The sequence below is a fragment of the Phoenix dactylifera genome, chromosome 2 (genome assembly GCF_009389715.1).
Source record: "Phoenix dactylifera cultivar Barhee BC4 chromosome 2, palm_55x_up_171113_PBpolish2nd_filt_p, whole genome shotgun sequence".
NCBI lineage: Eukaryota > Viridiplantae > Streptophyta > Magnoliopsida > Arecales > Arecaceae > Phoenix > Phoenix dactylifera.
In genome coordinates this window covers 15,769,918-15,783,665 of record NC_052393.1, presented here as the reverse complement: position 1 = coordinate 15,783,665, position 13,748 = coordinate 15,769,918, and the positions used below count along the sequence as shown (strand labels likewise).

General features: G+C 38.7%; 1 protein-coding gene across 1 annotated transcript; it reads right to left on the bottom strand.

Moving 5' to 3' along the window:
* Window positions 1–4: 4 nt before the first annotated feature.
* On the bottom strand, window positions 5–2,187 carry LOC103703533 (UNC93-like protein 1). The gene is made up of 2 exons (XM_008786411.4): window positions 823–2,187; window positions 5–719 (listed from the first exon to the last, which is right to left on the bottom strand). Exons 1-2 carry the CDS (start codon window positions 1,986–1,988, stop codon window positions 455–457), a joined length of 1,431 nt encoding a protein of 476 aa, XP_008784633.1. The 5' UTR covers window positions 1,989–2,187; the 3' UTR covers window positions 5–454.
* Window positions 2,188–13,748: the final 11,561 nt, after the last annotated feature.

Genomic DNA, 13,748 nt, shown 5'->3' with positions numbered 1-13,748 from the left:
ACCATACTGTTAAAATTCGAGACGATTAGTGCGTTTGTTGACAAACATTTTCCATTCAGAAGAAGAAAAAAAAAATCCTACTCGAGAACTAAAAACACCTTTTCCCACAGATTGTGCAAGATAAGATTGAAGCTAAAAGTGAGATTCAGAGAAGACTTGCAACTGACACCCATGAGTTGTTGCATGATGGATGCCTGCCGCGGTTTCTTTCTTCTTCTTTTTCATGAAATATTTGACACAATTTTCAGGTACCAGTGAGACGAGAGCATCATCACCATGGCGAACACAAGAACAGAAGCAAAGTACGGTTTAGGTCGGCACTACTTGGAGCTGTAATAGGAGACGGCTGGTATGCAAATTGGGAATGGCTCCAATGGTGGTGCCCGTATATATCTAACCAATACTGGCGACCCAGTCCGTTTCCCAAAGAGAAGCAGCTTTCATCCAGTCTTTCCTAATTTATCCCGCTGTACTCCTGTACACGATCATCATCCGCTGACCGAGGAAGAGGTGATGGCTTTGGCACCTTGCTCTCTCCATCCTCGGCCGTGTCCTCGTCCTTCACAGCAAGCAACACCAACACCACAAGCAAGGGATAGCTTACAGTAGTAAGAGACCAGTTTACTATCAACTGCGACAGCAGCTTCGTTTTACTGTTATCAATTTGCCAGGCAACGGCAGCGCCGGCACTCTGCACTCCCTTGTAGAATCCACTATACCTGCACACAGTTTAATAGCCATCGATGATCAGAAGGCAATAGAAAAAAAAAAAAAAAAAGATGGTTCGGAAGTAGGTAGTGCATGCATAGAAGAAAAATTTACCTGCTAAGGGTCTCGGAGTCATCAGCCAGCGCCCCGATCATCCAGTAGCACAAGGTCTGAAACATGGCATCGAGCAAGCCATAACTGAAGTAGAGGACAAATGGGCCGGCGAACCGCCCACCGGAGTCCTTGAAATCCAAGGTATGCCCCTTCCACTTGCCATCAGTATACCTTAGCTGGTTCACTAGCCCTCCGGCCCAGATCGCCGTCCCGAGCACCGCCACGGCCCCGATCCCCACCAGCCCCCGCATCCTCCTGCTCTTGAAGCTGTAGTCCAGGAAGTAACCGATCCCGAAGGAGCCGAGCATCTGCGCCCCCCAGTAGAACACGTTGTTCAGCCCTTTGGTCCTCAGAGTGAAGATGAGTCCATTCACGTTGTTGAATTGGTAGGTGTAGAAGAAGTTGCTGCCCCAGGCGGCGGGGACGATGAGGAGCATCTTCCAGTTGGCGAAGAGCTTGAGGATCTCCACGGCCTCGGTGCGGACGTTGGAGTAGGTCATGGCGGTGGCGCGGGTGCCGTCGTCGCGGACGACCCGCGCCGGGGGGAGGATGGCGAGGGAGAGAGCGGCGCCCGCGGCCATGAAGCACATGAAGGCGATGTAGGTGCCGTCGTTGACGGAGCCGGCCTCCTCGCGGTGGTAATTGAGGAGGAAGGGGATGAGGCCGCCGATGACGCCGCCGAGGTTGAAGATGGCCCAGAAGAGGGAGATGTAGGAGCCCTTGCGGTGGGCCGGGGGGTAGGAGGTCATGATGGCACCCTGTCCGGCCCAGAGGAGGCCAGCGCCGATTCCGAGGATTGCGCCGGCGGTTACGACGAAAGGCTGGCGGTGGGAGTGGTTGTAGGAGAGGAAGGAGCCGGCGTAAAGGACGTAGGTGGAGCAGCCGGCGAGGAGGGTGAGGCGGGGGCCGAGGAGGTTGTAGATGCCGCCGCCGAGGACGCCGAAGACGGCGAAGGTGGTGTAGAGGGCGGTGTTGGCGTTGTTGGCGGCCTTGTGCTCGAGCTGGCCGCCGCCGCCCATGCCGGAGAGGGCGTTGAACATTCCCGGGCAGCAGAAGCACACCAGCCCGATCAGGCAGACCTGGACAAACGGCGAATTGTATCTGTAAGGGCCCAAAGCAAGAGACGACCCTTCTTCCTCCTCCTCCTCTTTGGATCGAAGACCCATTTTTGGACCTTGGACTGGGATTGAGAGGGAGCGGAGGACGGGGGATTTGGATATGAGATTCCGAGGGGATTCTGGCGATGGGAAGTATGCCAAGGAATCGGGAGGAGGGAGCGGCTTTTATGATGGCCGGGGCCAATCGCGTAGCATTTTTAAGTACGGTTACCGACTCCCCCGCCACCAAATGGCAAGCAACACCTGCATATAGTAAACCGGTATATCAGATCATCTCGGTATCCATAAAGTTCGTATATGTTTAATAATTGAATACATATTTCTTACCAAAATTAATTCAATATATTATTTCCTCTTAATTCCTCCAGCTTAAATAAGGGTGAATGGCATTTGAACCGAGCCTTCTATCACATTCACCAAAAGACTACCCGCTGGGAAGTGGAGACTTTGCTTGCTTCCTTGCAAGAATTTTCAACATATTATTGTAATTTTGCTTGTAATTAGCGTTGTTTTAGTGTTTCTTATTTTTGCTAATTATAGAAATCTAATCACATAGTTTTAGTCCAAAGCAAATCTGTTGGACATGGTATTTTTATCTTTTGACAAGCAGAAAATATCACAAGTTTAAACTAGACTAGCACATTAGATCGAGGTTATATTTTGCCATAACTCTTAAGTTATTAGAAACAACGAGACCTAAGAGTTGATAGAATGAGATTTGTTTCGGCCCAATCTAGTGGATTAATATGGTAAAGAATATATTAATTGTGAGTGATGCATAAATTTATTGAATTCCTAAATGATCCTGTATGCATAACATGGACTCTCACTTGCCAAATGCCCAAAGCTAACATCAGGCCAACCATGAAAGTGAATATTTATTATAAGGCTTTTTGACCGCCATTCTTTGTGGCTCTCACTATCGCGTTCCTTTTTCTCCTTTGGCATGGATAGACTTGTATCTTTCAGATTATTGTCCAAGTCAAGGTTCGGTTATGATTTGGATGCTTTGAAAGTTTTGATATGTCCACAGACTTGCTTCATATCTGCTTTCTTTAACTTTAATCCCTTTGTTTGGTCTAGTTGTCGCTATTGCTGTGCGTGCAAGGTTTAGCCTTTATTTTCATGCACAGATGATAAAACTAAGGGGCCAATTAAAGATCACATCTGAGATATCTACATCAAAGTTTAGGCATGGCTATCATCTTAAGTATTATTTGGAGTAAATTGTAGAGGAAGTTTTGCTGGTATCTCTTGTCACGCATTCCTTGTGGTTGTGATTGGTATGGTGCGGGTCCGGTTGCGGCCCGTGTCATGCAGAAAGACACATCTTCAGTTAGAACCATATTGCCGTCCAAGCAAAGAAAACTATGCTATCCAAAGACAAGAAGACAAAGCCGGCAGCCGGCGCCGGGCATTCTCTTCTCTTCTGCTTAGGTGTGTTAAGAATATGATTGCTTAAATTATTTTTAAGTTAATAAGAGATGTTTCTACAACATCTTGAAACGTTATATTGTATTAGGATTCCAATAGCGAGCATTGTGAGTGTGAGGACTCGTGCAGGTGTGTATTTAGCCTTACATTGATTATTTGCTGAATAGATTTTGGATACTTATACAATATTAAAAAATTCAAATAATATCTTTCGGCTAGATATTTTGGATGAGCTCTTGAGTTGTTACAAATGATATCAGAGCAGATCTGTCCCATAACCTATGTGGATTATGAGATACTGTAATACAAATTCATTGGAGCTGACCACGGGCAGATCATGGTATTTATGATTAGATTTGAATAAATTTGAATTTTTAATCTGACAAGAATATCAAAATTTAAATAAGAAGAATATATGAGGATCCATGCCGATCAGCCATTTTGGATGGGACCTTGAGTTGTTACGGTGGAGCCATTAGAATCTACGCAATTAGCCAAGTGGCATGTGTACAAAAGTTTTTCTTACGGTGCCTTGCGCCCTTGGGGTGTCGCGTGAAGTGATTGGTCCGGCCGATCCAGTGGGCCCATCGATGATAGGGAGAGGTAAAATTCGTCTTTCTTTCTTTTATTCGTAGCAGGACGGGTGGAAGTTTTTGAGGAAGCCACGGAGAAAGATTCTCGACTCCAGCGTCCAGCGCTCCGTCTTCCAAGTGGAGCCCGTGAACACTGTGCCTGGACAAAAGATATTGGGTTACTCTTCCATTCTGTATCTTCTTTTTTTTAGAGAAAGGTATACTGTGGAAAAGGATTGCGCCCAAAAAATGAATCTACGACCGCAGGATCACTATGTCAGCAGGATTGATAGAAGAAGCCTGCCCTCGGAAAGCAGATACTAGACATATATGCATACATACTTATATACATACATATATAGGTATATATATATATATATATGTATTTATATGCATATATATATATATATACGTGTATGTATGTGTATATACATACATATAAAATTTATCTTATGTAGACAATCGGCATCTTTAGATTGTGTTCACAAAAGAGCAGATAGTAGGTTTAGCAAGAATTTATGAGTCTTGGCAGGATTTGCTATCAAGCGGTAAAGTTCATCTCGAACTGACCTAATAAACGCACCTCAATTCGACCCACATGTCATTTCTCAGCTGTATTCAACAAATCTGGTTTGGTCGCGTTATTTAGAAGGATAACTAGCTAATGTGGCCTCCATAGGTCACATTGCATGTATCAGTGTTTCAAGATCCAACTTTTCTCAAAAAAAAAAAAAAAAAAAAAAAAAAAAAAAAAAAACAACAGACTTTCAAGATGCATTAAAGTCATAGGCCTTTCAGTCCATACCTCTCATTGACATCCTCCTCTAGAAAAATATTTTTCATTTTCCCCCCACTTTTTGGTGATAAAAGTCTCATAACTCCATTCATCTCTTAAGTCAGAACTAATGTATGGTCGGCAAAGATGATAAACTTAGGTTCCTAGCCAACTGAAATTAACCTACCCACTTCATGTTGGAGAAAAGTCCAAGTGGTGGTGTTGTTACTGTCCGACCCGAGTCAGCAATGCTTGCTTGCTATTCTTTTAAAGGAAAAAAAATCTCAGAAAAACACTAGATCAATTTTGCATGTTATATAATTATCTTGATAGGAGAGTCAACTGACATCCATAATAAGTGAATCCATCAGTCACCAAACCGATTTCATATGCATTTCCATAAGCTTATTATGTGCTGGGGCCTAGAGTGTGATCCAACGTACCAAAGTGGAGGGTACACCATTTTTGGTCCATTGCTTATTTTCTTCATGGTCCGCAATCACCACACAATCTTCCATCAGGATTGATGCAATGTATGGGGCTTTGGTGAGGTAGAGTTTGGCTAACCACCAGGCACCACATCAGATCAAGGAATGGAGCATCGAATGGAGTGGATTAATGCACTTAAGCAGTTTTCTGTCACAGGCACCCCTGATCATCAAGATGTGTCAGGTTCTTATAGATGCAATTTAGAAAAAATAGGGAGGCAGAGGAGCCAGGTTCTGGGCATTGGCTATCCAAAATTTTTTGTCGACATAATCCAATTAAGTAACTGCAACTAAGATTTGAAGCTAAGATGCCTCAGACGAACAGGTAAGCAAGTGCCAACTCATTAAAGCTCCATCTCGGGAGCTGTTGGTAGTAGAACTTTTGGAAGTAGAACTTTTGGAAATAGAGCTTTCTGAAGTAGAGCTTGTATAAAAAAATGTTTGCTATTTGGTAACTATATTTTCAAAATGTTGTCGCACTTTAACATATGTTTGGTAAATAAACTGAGAAGTACTTTTGCTACGACAAAATAACCATAAAGAACATTGCATAGTATTATACTAGAGAGCATAATAAAATATAATATAAATTAATACATAAATTACTATAATGTAATATAATATTGTATACTATAGCATAACAATTTAATATAATATTAAATTATTTAACATAGCATATCAATATATTATGATATAATGTAATATAATATTATATTTATAGTATAGTATAATAATAAAGGTATAAAATATTATTATTATTAGTGTAAATTAATTTTCCACCCTTCTGTAGATTTTCAAAATTATAAAGGGACATTTTGTATAATTGTTATATTTTATCACGGGTATTTTGGTCATAAAAATAGCTTTCCGACGGGGCCCAAAAGTGTTTTTCCGGAAAGCTCCAAAATGGAGTTTCTCCCAAAACGTTGTTTTTAGCTTTATAGAAAAGCTAAAACAGCTTCTCGAAATTTTTACTAAACACCTCTATTTCATCTAAAAATGCTTTTGGAGAGCCAGAAAGTACTTTTCAGCCCTCCAAAAGCTCCCCCAAATGTGGATAATTTTCATCATTTCTTCTATGAAATGAATAGCTATGTTCCCCATCGTTGCACATTTAAAAGTCTAGAGAATAATTTAATACATTATAACCATTATCAAGATGGAGGCAAAGTGACTTGATCATATGATCTGAAGGTATCGTCAATTTGGGTTAAATATGGACCGGAATTGATCTCAGACTATATCTGACCAGAACGCTTGATGGGCCTTTTCTTCTTTAGTTTGGGCCATGTTTGATATATGCCATTTTGCCATTTCATGCAGCCTTACCCCGCTAGCATGAAACACAAAATTTAGTGGCATATGGCAGTCCATCGAAAAGCTCAAATTACTAGCAAACCTCAAAGCTCATGAGTTTAAGAATAAACTAAGCTATAAGGACCCATGCACGCAAGCATGAGTTTAATCTTATATCTGTTTCATAGTAGCAAGATATCGGCTACGTGTAAGTAGGATCATATAAAACTTCGACCAACAAGTGTCTCATAAAAATCCAAAACAGCCTAGTAGTATTAATTATGCATGAATAGAACATCAGGGAGACATGAATGTGCAATCATTATGAGACTCCATTCGAGATGTGTTTGGTTTGTAAGCAGAATCAGAATTGAAATAGGAATAGAAATCGGAATGGATTAAAATGAAAATTAGAATGGTCGTATCCTCCACGCATTTGATTTATAACGGAAACCGGAATTGAAATTGGAATGAGATCTGAATACTGAAAAATAATTAGGATTGAGTTTTTGAGGAATTGGGTATTTCTATTTTCACTATAATCCAAATGGGAATGAAAGATTCTTCCAACCGAATAGTTGGAATGGGAGTTACTCATTCCTATTTCCATTTCTATCTCAAAGCCCAACTCTTTCTAACCAAACATGCTCTTAATATATATACCAAAGTGCTTAAAAACAAGTACATACTAAGATGAAAAAGATCAACTCGGTGATAAAGTAAACCCAAAATTAGTTATTGAAAATCTAACTAATCACAAATCCAGAATTATGAGTCAATCATTACCTCATATCGTTAGGTTATTGGAGTGATATTTCGGATTTCCTATAAAAGACTAGGATCCAAACATGTTTGCATCCATTCTTTTAAGAACAGAAGATGGGACCGTTGTCGTTCATTTTCCAAAGAAAATATGATGAGAGAGAGAAATATTTACTTAGGTCAAACACAGAGAAAAATTCTTCCAAAGTTTTGACCCAAGGCCTTCTCCCACTAGAGAAACGGTGCAACCACATAATCCAGTATGTTGCCGCATTGTACTATAGAGTTTTTTCCTATGTAACATCTGGGAAAGGTGCATGTGTATTTTGTCTTTTTTTTCTCTTGTCCTAATTTCTTTTCTCTGATAAGCTTGCATGCAAAGTGTGAAATGAAAAACTAGTGCGATCGCTGGGGGTTCATATCGACAAACTGAGCCCACCAGCTCCCTCTGCGACAAATTAACCTGTTCTCTACTTCCATGTGCTGTTGTCCTGTCCTGGATAGATCCATCCATCACATCTCCATCCCTGCCTTATCTCTCTCTCTCTCTCTCTCTCTCTCTCTCTCTCTCTCTCTCTCTTTCTCTCACTCTTCTCACTCATTTCACACACGCAACAATTGGGAAATGATTTAAGTGGCTAGAAAAAATTGAAATCTGAAATAAAAATAAAAATAAATATTTTTATTCTTATCCAAATTTTAGAAAATAATAATAATATTTTAATCTTTTAAAATTTAATCTGTACTATTTTTTTCATTACAACCTACTTTGAATCTAATTCCGGCTCCAATCTATAAATTAATTAGTTATATATGACTGATAAACGTGGTCTTTAAAAGATTTGTTTTTGGAGGAGATGACTAATATAAATTATTGGGATTGCTCAAATAAAATCTAACCTTTTAAAGTTATACAATTCTTATTTTTGAGAGCAGCTGAATAAGTGTGATGCAAGAGAGATTTGAAATTATTATTTACGCCTCCACCTAAATGTTTTCATATAGAATTTTTTGCGCACATATCCTTCTAAATATTGAAATTCGCATGAATGCCCTTCCAAAATTGATATTTTCATATATACCCTTATAAAATACTTGTTTTGTGTGTATACCCTCTATTTTTTCTTTTTTCTTGCATATATACCCATCCATCTAATGTCGTTAAGAAATTAGTAATTTAAAATTTAAAATGACTGAAATACCCTTAATAGATAGATGTGCAAAAAATATTTGATAAGGAATATATGCAAATAATACTTTGTGAGGGTATTCATGCAATTTTACATATTTATGAGGGTTTACATGCAAAAAAATCTAATTTTATTTTTTATATTTCAACCTGTTTCAATTTTCAGTGAGATCTGTTAATATATTATCCACTTTAGAAATAAAAAGATACTTTTATAATTTAAATTAATTTTAAATTTAAATAAATATAATTTTGGCTAACGACGTTAGCTGAATCGTTTTGTCAAAAATATTCATACAAAAATAGTGTTTTGTGAAGGCAGACCGGTAAATATCATTATGGAGGACATTTGTACAAATTGTAATATTTAAAAGAGTATTTATGCAAAAATATAAATTTTTTTTTCTATTTTCATATATACTCTTATAAATGTTTCTTTTTTATATATATCCATTAATGATATTTTTATTATTTTAATTTTAAACCGCTAACTTCTTAATGATGTTAGATGGTATGAATATACATTTTAAATAAATATTTGATGAGAATATAATGTAAATATTATTTTTTAAAAAAAATTATGTAAATTCTAATATTTAGAAAAATATATATGTAAAAAAAAATTTATGTTTTGATTGAAACAATTATTTACGCCCCCATCTAAAGGTTTTCATATATTGATCATAATAATAGGTGGTGAACTAAACCACTTCAGCCGACATCAGAGATTAGTGCTTGATTAAATGCAGTAGGATCAGCAACTTGCCTGGTTGACCTGCCAACCAAAATGCCAAACCATGATATTTTATAACGTCATGGAAGAGATAACTCTAGGCACTGGGAGGATGGCGACTCCTCCACGTGGCAGCAGCGTGAGAATCCAAAACCGAGAGTGGAGAGTGGGGTCAAACGCGGCCGAAGGACCAGATCCGATCAATCGGTCCAAATTTGAAGGCATATATTGAATTATTTAAGTAAAGGGAATAACATGGCGAGTGTCTATCGGGCTGGTCCATCTAATAATTAGACCAACGGATGGCCTTCAGAGTTTGAAATCAACCATGTTTTTTACTCGGCGTAAACAAAGCCGTGAATCGCGGTGACCATGTCGACCACTGGGCCCCTCGAACCCGCAAGGAATCATGCCAAGTGTGAGTGGTAAGCAGAGGCGTAAATAGATGGTAACAAAAAAAGTCGCAGCAGAAAGCGTCCCCTTACGTAACTGCCATATCTGATCAAATGCATGCTTTCTTCTGAAAGTTGGCAGCTTTGCCTCTCAACATCCTATCCTAATCCAGAACTCCTCACCAAAAATGGAAATTTACTCTGCCCTTTGGATATATCTGTTCCAATGAAGCAGATTTTATCCAATCCATAGCAGATCCGAAATAGAGTAGATAATGATAAAATCCATTCCGAATCTGATTCAGATATATATTCTTATAAATTATCTTATTGAGATAAAAAAATATAGTTTGTATAAAAAAAATTAGCTTGACTGGTCGAATCTATCTCATCTAACTCTTTTCATGTGATGGATGGAGATAGTAGCTATTCTATTCATACCAAGAGAAAGATGAATAAAGCATCAATCAATCAATCAATTGCTTGTGTTAACCAATTATATTAATGATTAAATATAGCAAATTATTTGCTCAACAAATTGATTAAGATAGCCCGTGAGAGGGCACGCAAGCCCCGACCTTGGGGATCCGCAAAAATAGGTGCCTCAGAGAAAGTGTTCTTAAGGCGCTTCTCATATCCCTCAAATCCAATTGGTGAGATCAGAGGAGGGTTTGGTGAATCAACCAACAAATGTGCCATCGAATCAGAATGAAGCATGAGAATATGAGTGGTCGATGAAGGAGAAGAGAGTGCGACGAGAAACGAGATTGAGAGTAAGGTTTACTTATCAGAAAAGTGGCTAGCTAGAGAAGTTGGTTTAAAGCAGAAATCAAATTGAAAATTTGGAAAATGTTACTCTATAAAAGAGATCATCAATAGAGATATCAGGACGGCTTTCTTATGCACTACAACGAATCAATATAACAATATATTAGTAGCTAGTACACAAATACAAGATAATAGATAGAAAAAATGAACATTTGAGTACTCTTCTGCTTACATTGGAGTATGCAACAGATTGCTTGTGTTAACCAATAATATTAATGATTAAATATAGCAAATTGTTTGCTCAACAAATTGATTAAGATAGCCCGTGAGAGGATACGCAGGCCCGGACCTTGGGGATCTGCAAAGACAGGTGCCTCAGAGAAAGTGATCTCAAGGCGCTTCTCATATCCCTCAAACCAAATTGGTGAGACGAGGGGAGGGTTTGGTGAATCAACCAACAAATGTGCCATTGAATTAGAATGAAGCATGCGAATATGAGTGGTCGATGAAGGAGAAAAAAGTGCGACAAAAAGGGAGATTGAGAGTGAGGTTTACTTATCCGAAAAGCGGCTAGCCAGAGAAGTTAGTTTAAAGCTGAAATCAAACCGAAAATTTGGAAAATCTTACTCTATGAAAGAGATCATCAATAGGGATGTCAGGACGACTTTCTTACACACTGCAACGAATCAACATAACAACATATTAGTAGCTAGTATACAAATACAAGATAACAGATGGAAAAAAAATGAACATCATAATACTCTTCTGCTTACGTTGGAGTATGCAGCAAATTGCTTGTGTTAATAAATGATATTAATGATTATATATAGCAAATTGTTTGCTAAACAAATTGATTAAAATAGCTCGTGAGAAGGCACGCATGCCCCGGCCTTGGAGATCTGCAAAGACATGTGCCTCAGAGAAAGTGATCTCAAGACACTTCTCATATCCCTCAAATCGAATTAGTGAGACCAGGGGAGAGTTTGATGAATCAACCAACAAAATGTGTCATCGAATTAGAATGAAGCATGAGAATATGAGTGGTCGATGAAGGAGAAGAGAGTGCGACGAGAAGGAAGATTGAGAGTGAGGTTTACTTATCCGAAAAGCGGCTAGCCAGATAAGTTAGTTTAACGTGGAAATCAAACAGAAAAATTGGAAAATCCTACTCTATGAAAGAGGTCATCAATGGGGATATCAGGACAGCTTTCTTACGTACTCTAACAAATCAATATAACAACATATTAGTAGCTAGTACACAAATACAAGATAACAGATGGAAAAAAATGAATATCTGAGTACTCTTCTGCTTACGTTGGAGTATGCAGCAGATTACTTATGTTAACCAATTATATTAATGATTAAATATAGCAAATTGTTTGCTCAACAAATTGATTAAGATAGCTCATGAGAAGGCACGCAGGCCACGGTCTTGGGGATCTGCAAAGACAGGTGCCTCAGAGAAAGTGATCTCAAGGTGCTTCTCATATCCCTCAAACCCAATTGGTGAGACTAGGGGAGGGTTTGATGAATCAAACAACAAATGTGCCATCGAATCAGAATGAAGCATGAGAATATGAGTGGTCGATGAAGGAAAAAAGAGTGCGACGAGAAGGAAGATTGAGAGTGAGGTGTACTTATCAGAAAAGTGGCTAGCTAGAGAAGTTAGTTGAAAGCGGAAATCAAACTGAAAATTTGAGAAATCCTATACTACGAAAGAAGTCATCAATAGGGATCTCAGGACGGCTTTCTTACGCACTGCAACGAATCAATATAACAACATATTAGTAGCTAATACACAAATACAAGATAACAGATAGAAAAAAAATAAACATCTGAGTACTTTTCTACTTACGTTGGAGTATGCAGCAGATTGCTTGTATTAACCGGTGATATTAATGATTAAATATAGCAAATTGTTTGCTTAACAAATTGATTAAGATAGCCCGTGAGAGGGCACGCAGGCCCCGGCCTTGGGGATTTGCAAAGACAGGTGCCTCAAAAAAAATGATCTCAAGGTGTTTCTCATATCCCTCAAACCCAATTGGTGAGACCAGGGTAGGGTTTGGTGAATCAACCAACAAATATGCCATCGAATTAGAATGAAGCATGAGAATATGAGTGGTCGATGAAGGCGAAAAGAGTGCGACGAGAAGGGAGATTGAGAGTGAGGTTTACTTATTAGAAAAGTGGCTAGCTAGAGAAGTTAGTTTAAAGCGAAAATCAAACTGAAAATTTGAGAAATCCTACACTACGAAAGAGGTAATCAATAGGGATATCAGGACTGCTTTCTTACGCACTCCAACGGATCAATATAATAACATATTAGTAGCTAGTTCATAAATACCAGATAAAAGATGGAAAAAAATGAATATCTGAGTACTCTTCTGCTTACGTTGGAGTATGCAACAGATTGCTTGTGTTGACCAATGATATTAAAGATTAAATATAGCAAACTGTTTGCTCATCAAATTGATTAAGATAGTTCATGAGAAGGCACGCAGGCCCTGGCCTTGGGGATCTGCAAAGATAGGTGCCTCAGAGAAAGTGATCTCAAGACGCTTCTCATATCCCTTATACCCAATTGTTGAGACCAGGAGAGGGTTTGATAAATCAACCAACAAATTTGCCATCGAATTAGAATGAAGCATGAGAATATGAGTGATCGATGAAGAAGAAGAGAGTGCGACAAGAAGGGAGATTGAGAGTGAGGTTTACTTATCAGAAAAGTGGCTAGCCAGAGAAGTTAGTTTAAAGCAGAAATCAAACTGAAAATTTGGAAAATCCTCCTCTATAAAAGAGGTCATCAATAGAGATATCAGGACGCTTTTTTTACGCACTGCAACGGATCAATATAACAACATATTAGTAGCTAGTACACAAATACAAGATAATAGATGGAAAAAAATGAACATATGAATACTCTTCTGTTTATGTTGGAGTACGCTGCAGATTACTTGTGTTAACCAATGATATTAATGATTAAATATAGTAAATTATTTGCCCAACAAATTGATTAAGATAGCCCATGAGAGGGCACGCAGGCCCTGGCCTTGGGGATCCGCAAAGACAGGTGCCTCAGAGAAAGTGATCTCAAGGCGCTTCTCATATCCCTCAAACCCAATTGGTGAGATCATGGAGGGTTTAGTGAATCAACCAACAAATGTGCCATCGAATCAGAATGAAAAATGAGAATATGAGTGGTCAACGAATGAGAAGAGAGTGCGACGAGAAAGGAGATTGAGAGTAAAACTTACTTATCAGAAAAGCGACTAGCTAGAGAAGTTAGTTTAAAGCGGAAATCAAACTGAAAATTTGGAAAATCCAACTCTATGAAAGAGGTCATCAATTGGGATATCAGGATGGCTTTCTTACGCACTACAACGGATCAATATAACA

What these genes read in the sequence shown, in the direction of transcription:
- LOC103703533 (XM_008786411.4), bottom strand. Translation starts at nt 1,988, where the DNA reads ATGGGTCTTCGATCCAAAGAGGAGGAGGAGGAAGAAGGGTCGTCTCTT. An exon ending in GACTCCGAGACCCTTAGCAG is followed by an intron (nt 720 to 822) that starts GTAAATTTTTCT and finishes AACTGTGTGCAG; the next exon opens with GTATAGTGGATTCTACAAGG.